The following is a 13162-nucleotide window of genomic DNA, read 5'->3' on the forward strand; positions in this document are numbered from 1 at the left end:
CGTCGCTTATGTAGAAATGAACAGCTGTGGCCAACCAGTGCTTGGGACGTAGGTAGGGGGCGTCACCCATAGTACATAAGTACATAAGTAGTGCCATACTGGGAAAGACCAAAGGTCCATCTAGCCCAGCATCCTGTCACCGACAGTGGCCAATCCAGGTCAAGGGCACCTGGCACGCTCCCCAAACGTAAAAACATTCCAGACAAGTTATACCTAAAAATGCGGAATTTTTCCAAGTCCATTTAATAGCGGTCTATGGACTTGTCCTTTAGGAATCTATCTAACCCCTTTTTAAACTCCGTCAAGCTAACCGCCCGTACCACGTTCTCCGGCAACGAATTCCAGAGTCTAATTACACGTTGGGTGAAGAAAAATTTTCTCTGATTCGTTTTAAATTTACCACACTGTAGCTTCAACTCATGCCCTCTAGTCCTAGTATTTTTGGATAGCGTGAACAGTCGCTTCACATCCACCCGATCCATTCCACTCATTATTTTATACACTTCTATCATATCTCCCCTCAGCCGTCTCTTCTCCAAGCTGAAAAGCCCTAGCCTTCTCAGCCTCTCTTCATAGGAAAGTCGTCCCATCCCCACTATCATTTTCGTCGCCCTTCGCTGTACCTTTTCCAATTCTACTATATCTTTTTTGAGATACGGAGACCAGTACTGAACACAATACTCCAGGTGCGGTCGCACCATGGAGCGATACAACGGCATTATAACATCCGCACACCTGGACTCCATACCCTTCCTAATAACACCCAACATTCTATTCGCTTTCCTAGCCGCAGCAGCACACAGAGCAGAAGGTTTCAGCGTATCATCGACGACGACACCCAGATCCCTTTCTTGATCCGTAACTCCTAACGCGGAACCTTGCAAGACGTAGCTATAATTCGGGTTCCTCTTACCCACATGCATCACTTTGCACTTGTCAACATTGAACTTCATCTGCCACTTGCACGCCCATTCTCCCAGTCTCGCAAGGTCCTCCTGTAATCGTTCACATTCCTCCTGCGACTTGACGACCCTGAATAATTTTGTGTCATCGGCGAATTTAATTACCTCACTAGTTATTCCCATCTCTAGGTCATTTATAAATACATTAAAAAGCAACGGACCCAGCACAGACCCCTGCGGGACCCCACTAACTACCCTCCTCCACTGAGAATACTGGCCACGCAATCCTACTCTCTGCTTCCTATCTTTCAACCAGTTCTTAATCCATAATAATACCCTACCTCCGATTCCATGACTCAGCAATTTCTTCAGGAGTCTTTCGTGCGGCACTTTGTCAAACGCCTTCTGAAAATCCAGATATACAATATCAACCGGCTCCCCATTGTCCACATGTTTGCTTACCCCCTCAAAAAAATGCATTAGATTGGTGAGGCAAGACTTCCCTTCACTAAATCCGTGCTGACTTTGTCTCATCAGTCCATGTTTTTGTATATGCTCTGCAATTTTATTCTTAATAATAGCCTCCACCATCTTGCCCGGCACCGACGTCAGACTCACCGGTCTATAATTTCCCGGATCTCCTCTGGAACCCTTCTTAAAAATCGGAGTAACATTGGCTACCCTCCAGTCTTCCGGTACTACACTCGATTTTAGGGACAGATTGCATATTTCTAACAGTAGCTCCGCAAGTTCATTTTTTAGTTCTATTAATACTCTGGGATGAATACCATCAGGTCCCGGTGATTTACTACTCTTCAGCTTGCTGAACTGACCCATTACATCCTCCAAGGTTACAGAGAATTTGTTTAGTTTCTCCGACTCCCCCGCTTCAAATATTCTTTCCGGCACCGGTGTCCCCCCCAAATCCTCCTCGGATATAGTATAGTATTAAAGATAGTTAGAAACACGCCGTGGCCAACTTTACGAGGGAACAACCCTTATATTATTTATTCTACTTAAATGAATAAATAATATAAGGGTTGTTCCCTCGTAAAGTTAAATAAGTAGAGCTGGCGCTAAGACGACGAGAGGATGTTAACAACAACCCCTGGGTCCGATTTGTTTGAGAGAAGATGAGTATTTAAGTATAGAGTTATAAGAATTTATATCAATAGAAGAAAAATATATTTGAAAAAAATGTGGCATCATGGTGAGCCTATGAAGAGTTGTGTGCACATTTTATTGCCATAAAGTTGAGTTGGCAATATGCACAGCTGAGGTTCCTTGAGCTATTATAAGAACATTCTAATGATTGGATGAATATATATGCTGAATATATGAGTCGAGGAGTGGGAGTCATTGATAATATATAAAGATATCACTTTTGGACTCCCATTATTGATTAAATCAACAAGCAGCTGAAGAGACTAACATTCCCATTGCGGCATTTTCTTCATTGTGGCTCCTTGTGACCTTGGGCAAGTCACTTAACCCTCAATTGCCTCAGGTGCAAACTCAGATTGTGAGCCCTCCAAAGACAGCAAAATACCTAATGTACCTAAATGTACACTGTTTTCCACAATGTTTGGGTTTACTGAAGGTTATATAAGAAAATAAATGGAGGTGGGTGGGGGGGAGATAATGCTATTGTGTTCTCTTTGGTGTACTGTAGTGTCAGTGTTAAAGCCGTTGCTGTTTAAGTGTAGCTTAGGACATAGCCAGTGGAGGAGTAACCTAGTGGTTAGTGCAGTGGACTTTGATCCTGGGGAACTGGGTTGTTTGACTCCCACTGCAGCTGCTTCTGACTCTGGGCAAGTCACTTAACCCTCCATTGCCCCAGGCACCTGTATATACTATGTAAACTGCTTTGAATGTAGTTGCAAAACCCACAGAAAGGCGGTATATCAAGTCCCATTTCCTTAATATTAATTTGACATACTGGTAAAATTTATTTTATCTGTTTTATAATATGTGAGTGTTGCTCTCAATGTGTCTTGACTTTTCAAACTGTCTCCACAAGTGAGACAAGACAAATGAAGCCAACAAGCAGTGACTGTCTTAAACAACTTTCAGTTTAAGAACCTGATGTTTTTAAGGTTTTTGATGTTCTGTATAGCAAGTTGGTCCATAAAAGCTTGTGAGGTCACTGTAGCTGCTGTTCCATTGACTCCACCATGGATGTTTGTCAGCCTGTAGAGGAATCTGATTTGATTAATACTTTCTGATGCTTTATAGTCATTGCTTTTTCTTTGTGTGTACAGCTTCAACAGAGGAGGCAGCAGCCAAAACCTCTTTGGAAATATTTGGGAGGAAGGGTTCCTTTGTGAAGCTTCCAGGGCCGGATGACAGCCTGGATGGTAATGGTGTGTTGGAATGGAAAATGAGGGACCGATGGATCCTGACTTACCATTATGGGAGCAACGAGCCCGAGGTGCACCATATGTATGAGAGTCGAGTTCAGCTTCTGCTTCATGATGGATCATTGCTGCTGTGGAACCTGACGGAAGGGGATGGGGGTGTGTACACGCTTCAGGTGAAGCTGAAAGATATCAGGACCATAACACTGAAGATACTCGGTGAGTTTGCCAGAGCAGAGAGTGGCTTGTGGCTGTCAACTGCCTTTCCTTTGCTGTTCAGAAATGGAGCTAAGCAAAAACCAGGGCTTTTCATTTTAATCTTTAAATGTTATGTCTTCAGGCAAATGGCCCATCTGCAGAAATAGCAGGCAACATCTACAGAATCGGGGAAAGCAGAATGCTTATAAAAATAAACACAGTGCTGGTTTAAAGGTGGGGCTCAAATCATAGGTCCAGGATAATGAACCCCTGTGTAGCCTCTTAACCTGGTCCCACTTGATGTTTGATTTTAGGAAGAAAATATTCTACATAATGTGACAACCAGTTGCCACAGTTCTTGGTTACCTTAAAAAATGTTTTTCTGTGATCTTTCCCCAGTCTAGTTTAGCTTCAAATGTTGTCTAATGAAAGAATGAAATAATGAGGGTTGGGGAAGGGCAAGCAATACGGGAACTGAAATTCTAGCCATTCTAACCTGTATATAGAGGCCGTACGCTTGGTTTCCATCTCAAGAATATCTTCAAAGAGCAACTGTACGGTCCAGCTGGAGTGTAAGGCTTCGGGGGACGTTTGGAACCTTTCCTGGGAAAGGAATGGAAATCCACTGAACAGCAGCCTGGGGCATCAGGTGAACATGTCTCTCTTGCCCATCGAGGTCCATGAATCATTGACTACCTACACTTGTATTGCACAGAATCCAGTCAGCGAGGATAGACGTGACTACAAACTACAAGACACTGGTGAGAGATAATATACAATGTGCTGTTATACTGTTATTGAAACCTGTCCTACCTTCTGGCTGGGTGAGAATGAATACATGTGATAAGTTGGTGAGTGTTCTGATAGAGAGCAGAGTACGGTTGTTTTGTTAACCAGTAGGCTAGTAGTAGAATGTAAAAGTGTGTTGTGCTGCTTATTAATAATAATTTTATTTGTATACTGCTTCCAGCCATATGCAGTGCTTTAGACACATTGTAGACAGTCCCTGCTTCTTATAGCTTACAGTCAAAAGAGAGACAGGCAGACAAGTTACACAAATAGACATGGAATGGAGGCATGAGTTAAAATAGTGGGGCGAGCGATACAGTGAGGTCTCTGGAGAGGCTTGGAGCTCAGAGAGTGGGTGGGTTCCAGATAGTGGGTGAATTAGCCGAATTAGCAGGAAAATCTATGTCCAAAAAATAGAAGTTGATATTCAGATTTGTCTGGTTAACTTATCCCTTCACACTTCTGACTGGATACAGTTTGTCCAGACAATAAAATGTTTCTGATTAAGGAAGTCTTTTTTTGGTGGTGGTGGTGGGGGGGGGGGGGGGGAGGTGGCATTCCAAGGGTGTGATTTATAATTTCCTTAGCATTCAGTTGCACCATCCTGAACAATTAAATTGTATACCTTTCCCCTTCCTACTAGCTGATGGAGGTAGAGAAATTATGTTTTTCCCAGCGTAAAGGCTGGTGCTCTGTGGAAACCTAGTATTTTCACTACCTCCAGCAAATGGTACTTTGTGTGGGCTGTGCACCTGGTCCCTTGCCTAGCTCCTAGTCATGTAGGCTAAGGCCATACCGCTTGGTAGAAGGCAGAGCTTGTCTCCGTAGCCCCAGTCTTCACTTATGAGCGTTTGCTGGGTAAGGCTTGCAATTGTTCCCATAGGGCTTGAGCCACACTCCCACAAGCTCCCTCGGCTCTGGCCAGCCCATAACTTTTTTCATTTAATTGGGCTGGGGCTGGTAATAAGACTAGTTAAAAGTATAGAGCCAAGGTAAAAACACCAGGCTTCCATGCCCAAGAGCCAGGCAAGGGGTGTGATGGAAGCCCAGTGAGTTCTGGGCGGTGGTTAGCGCTGGGTGACCCAATGCCTTTGGCAGGAATGGTAGCCATTTTAGGTGGTACTGCCGTGCAGCCAGCCAGTGTTTAGGGACCCCTCTCCCAGAAGGGAAACAGGGAGAGGTGTACTGACCTCCGTACCTCAAACCCCAAGTAGGGCTGAGAGAGATCCTGTTGTGAAGAAACAGCAAATGGTCCTACTTGTTAAGTAGGCTTTGGCTGCTGTCAGCACCCCCTCTCTTGGGGGGGCTTCTAAGCCCTGGGAGTCTGGCACAGGGCTGCATTCTGGGGCCAAAAAGGTGCAGAAATGGCCATGTGGTGACTGGAGGCTCTTCCTCAAAGATGCAGTCATGACGAGGTGGAGGTCTTATTGGACTCTTTTCTCTTTGTAATTCTGGATCAGAGGCAGAGCCCCCCTCCTGCCAAAGGAGGAGGAGCGCTCTCCCATTATTTGCCTGTTTTCATGAAAAACACTTTCTTGCCTTATTGATGCTGTGTTCACTGTCGTGGGACTTTCCTTCTTTCAAGCAGCCTCTCGGGGGGGGGGGGGGGGGGGGGGGGGGCGGGGAGAGGGCAAGCACTTCCCCTTCCATAAGGCACTCTTCTACATGATGATAGCCAAGTGGGAGGCTCAAGATAGCGTTCCCTGGAGTTCCAAGGTACTAGAGAGGCTGTATCCTCTCCCCCCTGAGGATGTGGAGAGGTATTTTTGGTTCCCCAGAATGGACATCTTGGATACAGCTGTGACTAAGAAGGCAGCCATTCACGTGGAAGCGGATTCAACTTTCAAGGAGATGCATAAGAAGTTCGAACAGCAGCTCATATCTGCTTTTTCCACTTTAGTAAGCATGCAGGCCACCATGTGTGGAGGCTATCCTGCTAGAGCCATGCTGCGCTGGTTGGAGCAGTGGCTGGAGTCTCCAAAGATGATCTGGCTGGAATTGGGAGCGGCCTTTTGGCAGATCTCTTTACAGTTTGGTACAGATGACCTCCTGATCTGTGACTTTTGTTGTGGTAGCCCGAAGGTGGCTCTAGCTATGCCACTGGGTGGTGGACATGACTTCCAAAAAGCATCTGAGTTGGCTACTTTTTCAGGGGCTATTTTTCTGTTTGGAGGGGACCTGGAGAAGCTGGGCAATGATATGGTGGAGGCTCACCCTCACAAGCTCCCCTGAGTTGCATCAGAAAGGGTCCCACTTTGCCCCCTCAGCCAGGCCCCCTCTTAGGGGAGGGTGCTGGTTTCAAACCAATAGATGTCAGGTTGGGCCCAAATAAGATGGGTTCCTGTTGAGGTCCTAAGTGAACAGGAGACTCTGGGACCTCCAGATCACCAGAAGTTCCAGGGGGTTCACTGAGTGTACGTTGGTCCTCTTGTTGGTTCAGATAGGGGGGCAGACTGGCCCTCTTCAGCCACAAGTGGGCCCGCATTACCTTGGATTTATGGGTCGTCAAGGTGATCAGTCAGAGCTGCGTTCTGCATTCTGCTTGTCCTATCCCTGATGCCTTCATATTTTACCCTTGTGGCTTGGCTGCAAAAAGCCAGGTATGTTGATCATGTTCCTACATCTATTAAGTCTGGTGGCAGTAGAACTGGTACCACTTCAGAAGGAGGGCAAGGCTGATAATCTATTTGTTTTGTGGTCCCAAAGAAAGGTGGTTCCTTCTGTCCCATTATCTACCTCAAAGGGGTCAACTCCTACCTCGGTCCACCCAGGAATGTTTCTGACCTTCCTGGATTTTCCGAGGCTTAACTATGTATTCCCATCAGGGTGGACCACAAGTGCTTTCTGTGTGTTTTGTGTTTTGGGTAGGCATTTCCAATTTTGGGCCCTCCTGCTTGATCTGGCAACTGCCCCTTGTACCGTCTCCAAAGTCATGGTGGTGCTGGCGGTGCACTTACACTGCTAGAAAGTTCAAGTCCACCCTTACCTGGACGATAGGCCCTGATAATATCAAGGTAATCTGACTCTTCGAGCCTTGGGCTGGGTGGTGAACTGGGTAAAGAGCCATCTCTCTCCCTCTCAGAATTTGGAATATCTTGGGATCCAGTTTGATTCAGCTCAGAGGGCGGTGTTTCTCCTGAAAGAGCATATGGGCAAGCTACAAACCCAGAAGCATGACCAGTGAGTTTGAAAGCCCCATAAGTCTGGGACTGTCTCCAGCTACAAGGATCCATGGTGGCAGCTCTGGAAGTTAGTACCTTGGGCTCGAGCCCACATGCATCCTCTCCAGTCATTTCTCTTGTTCCAGTGGGCTCCTCTGTCCCAGGACTTCAATTAGTCATTTGCCTCTCGCCCCAAGGGCTTGGTACAGCCTGGACTGGTGGGGCTGTCTTGATCACCTCTTGTGGGGTGGGGGTTGCTGCTGAAACCACCCAAGTGGGTGGTGGTGGCCACTGATGTGAGTTGTCTTAGTTTGGGGGGGGGGGGAGGGCTCATTGATTAGGCAGAATGGCGCAGGGGTGTTGGTCCCCCATCAACTGTTTGGAGACCAGAACAGTCTGAATAGCTCTGGGTGTGGACAAGAGCCTCTACAAGCTTGATGTCTGCAGAGTTCTGTATCGGTATTTCCAAAAGATGAACACCTTTCATCTCTGATCATTTATTTGTTCTCTTCCGTGAGCCCCATAACCACCAAGCAGTGTTGAGGCTTCCATTGCACAGTGGCCATCAAGGCTGCCTACATTTGCAGAAACAAATGTGTATCTTCAGCCCAACTTGTGCTCAGGCGACATCTTGGATAGAGGCCTGAAAGGTCTCACCAGAGGATATCTGTGGAGCGGTGACCCGATTTGACACGTTATTCCTTTGTTAGTATTACAGACTGGATTTGCTGGCCAGAGCCTGGTCTGTGTTTGGCAGAATCATCATTCAGGGGGGCCTTATCTTCTGCCCAGTCAGTTTTTGCTTGCTTTCATCCTAATCATTTAGCGTGGTGCAGCTGGACACTTAAGGAAGGTGAATTTTAGTCATACCTGTTAATTTCCTTTTCTTTAGTCCTGTTAACATAAGAACATAAGCATTGCCATACGAGACAGACCAAAGGTCCATCAAGCCCAATATCCTGTTTCCAACAATGGCCAATCCAGGTCACAAATACCTGGCAAGATCCCAGAACAGTAAAACAGATTTTGTGCTGCTTATTCTAGAAATAAGCAGTGGATCTTCCCAAGTCCATCTTAATGTCTTCTTTGAGGAAATTATCCAAATTGTTTTTTAAACCCTGCTAAACTACTGTTTTTACCACATTCTCTGGCAAAAAAGCCCAGTTTAATTACATGTTAAGTGAAGAAATATTTTCTCTGGTTTGTTTTAAATTTACTGCTTAGTAGCTTCAGTGTGTGCTCCCTAGTCCTAGTATTTTTGGAAAGAGTAAACAAGCAATTTCACCTCTACCTGTTCCACTCCACTCAGTATTTTATAGACCTCCTCTATCATATCTCACCTCAGCTATCTCTTCTTCAAGCTGAAATGCCCTAGCTGCTTTAGGCTTTCCTCATAGGGAATTCTTCCCGTCCTTTTTATCATATTCGTCACCCTTCTCTGTACTTTTTCTAATTGCACTATCTTTTTTTAGGTGTGCAGTGACAAGATTTGCACTCAGTATTCGAGGTGCAGTGATACAAAGGCATTATATTCTCATTTTGTTTTTCCATTCCTTTCCTAATAATTCCTAACACTTTGGGAGGTCTTTTACTAAAGCTTAGCTTGAGTTATCTGCAGCAGGGCCCATTTTATTCCTATGGGCCCTGCTGCAGATAACTCAAGCTAAGCTTTAGTAAAAGACCCCCTCTATTTGCTTTCTTAGCCATTGCTGGACACTGAGTAGGGAGTTTCAACGTATCAACGATGACATCTATATCCTTTTCATGGGCAATGATTCCTAATGTGGAACCTTGCATCACGTAGCTATAATTTGGGTTCCTCTTTCCCACGTGCATCACTTTGCACTTGCCCATCTTGCAATTTAACAACTTTGAATAACTTTGCTTCATCAGCAAATTTAATTACCTCACTGTTTATTCTCATCTCTAGATCATTTATAAATATGATAAAAAGCAGTGGTCCCAGCACAGACCCTGAGGAACCCCACTGTCTTCTCTTCTCCATTGAGAATACTGACCATTTAACCCTACTCTCTGTCTTCTATCTTTTTAACCAGTTTTAAATCCACAATAGGATATTACCTCCTATCCCATGACTTTCTAATTTCCTCAGGAGTCTTTCATGAAGTACTTTGTCAGATGCCTTTTGAAAAGCCAGATAAATAGTATCGACAGACTCGCCATTATCCACATGTCTATTCAGCCCTTCAAAGAAATGTAGTAGATTGATGAAGCAAGATTTCTCGTTACGAAATCCATGTTGGCTTTGTCTCATTAATCCATACCTACGTATATGCTCTGTAATTTTGTTCTTTATAATAGTCTCTACCATTTTGCCCAGCACCGACGTCAGGCTCACAGGTCTATAATTTACCGGATCGCCTTTTTAAACATTGATGTTATATTGGCCACCCTTCAATATTCTGGTACTATGCTTGACTTTAAAGATAAAATTACATATTACTAAGAGTAGCTATGCAAATTCATTTTTCAGTTCCATCAGTACTCTGAGATGTATACCATCCAGTCCAGGCAATTTGCTACTCTTCAGTTTGTCAAATTGGTCCATTACATCTTCCAGGTTTATAGATATTTTTGTTTCTCTGATTCATCAGCATTGAATACAGATAAAATCACTGGAGTGGAGAAACACAAAAATCCCATGAAGGACGCAAAGAGAAGAGAACAGTGGGAAGTGGACCAAGGCACTATCAGGAACAAATCAAAGAGAACTTTAAATTCTCAATGGATCGATTGTTTATTTGATGATAAAAAAACTCAACACAGCACTGTATTTCAGCCAAAGGCCTGCCTCAGGAGTCTGGATTAACATAAACATATTAAAGATATATTACTAAAAACCATCAATACCAATGATCTAACATAAAAGGTATATAAACAAACTTAGGACCCTGTTTACTAAGCCACGCTAGAGGCATGCTAGCGTTTTTAGCATGGCTAACTGTGTAGCCCATAGTATTCCTATGTGAACCTACACGGTTAGTAGATGCTCATTTTTAGCAGGCGCTAAAAAAGCTAGCACACCTTAGTAAACAGGGCCCTAATTATTAAAGGATTAAAAAGAACAATAAGCTTACTAAAACAGATAAAAGATAAAATAATATAAAATATTAAAGTACTCATAAATATCTCATAACAGGACAATAAGCCCACAAGCAAATACATGTGCATGTATATGTTAGAAAATATAAATATCAGTGTGTAGCAAAGGAAAAAAAAACTAACCTTTGTACTTTCTCTGGAGAATAAAACCATCCAATGGTTAGTGTGCCAATGGGCATTTAGAAAGCAAATGGTCTAGAAAAACATATAGCAAGTCATATTGCTACAAACAACCCAGACTGTGAGTAAATTACCAGCGTACCTCGAGATGCTGAACACTTAGGCAGTTTGAACACCTCTCCTGCCTCCCCCCCGGTCCCCACTCAAAGCAAGAAATAAGAGCCCGAAGACTCAAAGGGAAGGAGAATGGAAATAACTAGCTGCTAGAAAGCAAATCAAATTAAAGGAGGACCCCTGACTCAGAAATATCCCCCCCCCCTCCTTCGCTCACAAACATAGCACAGAAACTGGAGCCACTGCTGACCTAATAGCTCAAAGGCAAACCGAAAAACATACAAGATCAAAACGCCAGACTCCATCCCAAAGACCAAAATCTTATCACGCTTCCTATCGAACATGACTTACTAGTAGCCCACAGTGAATTAAACCAAAATAAATACCCTCAAACTACTCCTAATAATTCACTCCTTATCATTGATCCCCCTAACACTAACCGCCCCAGTCACAGAAACCAACACCATACCTATATTACATACTCATCAAAGACTGATCAGACAATCCTCACATCAACAAACTGACAACAACATTAACAATGGAAGAACACCAACATGCGGACAACCACAACAGAAGGGAAAGAAAGGTCCTAACAAACTCACACTAACAAAGAAAAGACAACTAACAAAAATCCACACAACACCAAACACACAAGACCCATATCAAACAATCCAAGTGAGTTATATCAACGCCAGATCCGCTGTAAACAAAACAACAACATTAACAGACTGGATCATGTCCGGAAACCTTGACCTACTTTTCATCACTGAAACCTGGATCCATGGTCAAAAGGACCCTATAATCATAGACCTTTGCCCTCCAGGATACATAATCATACACTGGACCAGAAAAGAAAAGAGGCAGAGGCATAGCAGTAATCTACCGATCCTACTTTACCATCGAAACCACTGCTGAGTCTATCATACCTCAACTTGAAATTGCCTCAATCAGAATCCACAACAAAACCCTACGCAATCACTTGAACTGCGTCTTGTTTTACAGACCACCAGGTAATTGAAACAAAGCCCAGACTAACTTCATGGACTTCATTTCAAACACTTGCGCAACCACCTCCAATGTACTAGGAGACATTAACCACTTGTAACCACTCGCCTCCACCTACCCTCCTCTCTTCCTTCCCGTTCACATTAATTGATTTGATTTGCTTACTTTATTTATTTTTTGTCTATTAGATTGTAAGCTCCTTGAGCAGGGACTGTCTTTCTTCTATGTTTGTACAGCGCTGCGTATGCCTTGTAGCGCTATAGAAATGCTAAATAGTAGTAGTAGTAGTAGAGAGCTAACTGAACCGATGGAATATGTGGAAGAGGAAAAGGATTTGCCTCCGGAACTTCCTTGCTTAGAGGAGCCAGCCAGCATGGACTCGGAAAATACAAATGCCAACCTTGCCAGCACTTAAAGGCAGTTGTGGGAGGCCACAGGAGTTTGTTACTGTGGAGTGGGAGGTGAACTGCCAGCCCTGCTTGCTGCTGGAGTGCTACAGGAGAAAACGTGATGTGCTCATGTTTTTTCTTACTTGAGCTTTTGAACTGAACTTTACTTAAGTTGTTGAACTGACTTTACTTAAGGTTGGGAGCTGAACTTTAATTGAACTTTTGAACTGAAGGGAGGGTTGGTGGTTGATTGTTTTGTGGAACTGGGCCTGCATTAAAAGTTTATTTGTTTGGTTTGAACTGAGTCCGGAGTAAGGTGTGGTGCTTACAACCCCAAACAGAATTGGAGGACCCCTTTACAAGATGCAAAAGCATACTAGATGAAATAGCACCCTTACGAACATGAACCTCACGCAGACACAACTCGATACCACGGTTCAACGATGAACTGAAAAAACTAAAAACACAATCCAGAAAACTCGAGCGAGCATGGAAAAAAATAAGATGAACATACACTCAATACATGGAAGCAAACACAAAGAAAATACAAATACGCAATAAGACAGTCCAAAAGATCATACTATAAAGCCAAAATAGGGACAGACTACAAAGATACGAAGAAGTTATACCAACTCGTAAACACCACCTTGGTCACTAAAACCAACACAGACAGCCCATCAGCAGACGAACTCGCTATGTACTTCAATGAAAAAATTGTAAACCTATGCAACACACTACCTCAAGACAATACCGATATCGAAAGCTTCCTCAACAGTCTGGACCCAACACTTGGAGAATACCCAGCAGACCGATCCTGGTCAAACTTCGCTCCACTCACCGTCGAAATAGTTACCCAGGCAATTAGCAGATTCTCCAACCCCCACTATAAACTAGATTCCTGTCCCAGCTACCTAAATAAAATCCGCACCTGACCGCTTCATAGCTGACCTCACATCCCACCTAAATTACATGCTACAGCAAGGCCTCTTCCATAAGGAAAATGG

General features: G+C 44.0%; 1 protein-coding gene across 4 annotated transcripts in view; it reads left to right on the plus strand.

Moving 5' to 3' along the window:
• The window catches only part of LOC115461233 (SLAM family member 5-like), a 76367-nt gene that overhangs the window by 24925 nt on the left and 38280 nt on the right, over positions 1 to 13162 (plus strand). For 3 of the 4 annotated variants that reach the window (XM_030190920.1, XM_030190919.1, XM_030190921.1), the window contains exons 2-3: positions 3164 to 3478; positions 3964 to 4218. In XM_030190920.1, the coding sequence (XP_030046780.1) occupies positions 3283 to 3478; positions 3964 to 4218 (451 nt within the window). In that variant the 5' untranslated portion in view covers positions 3164 to 3282. The remainder of the gene's footprint in view (positions 1 to 3163; positions 3479 to 3963; positions 4219 to 13162) is intronic. The other variant, XM_030190922.1, reaches the window with a different exon arrangement.

Source organism: Microcaecilia unicolor, chromosome 2 (assembly GCF_901765095.1).
Source record: "Microcaecilia unicolor chromosome 2, aMicUni1.1, whole genome shotgun sequence".
In the NCBI taxonomy this organism is placed as follows: domain Eukaryota; kingdom Metazoa; phylum Chordata; class Amphibia; order Gymnophiona; family Siphonopidae; genus Microcaecilia; species Microcaecilia unicolor.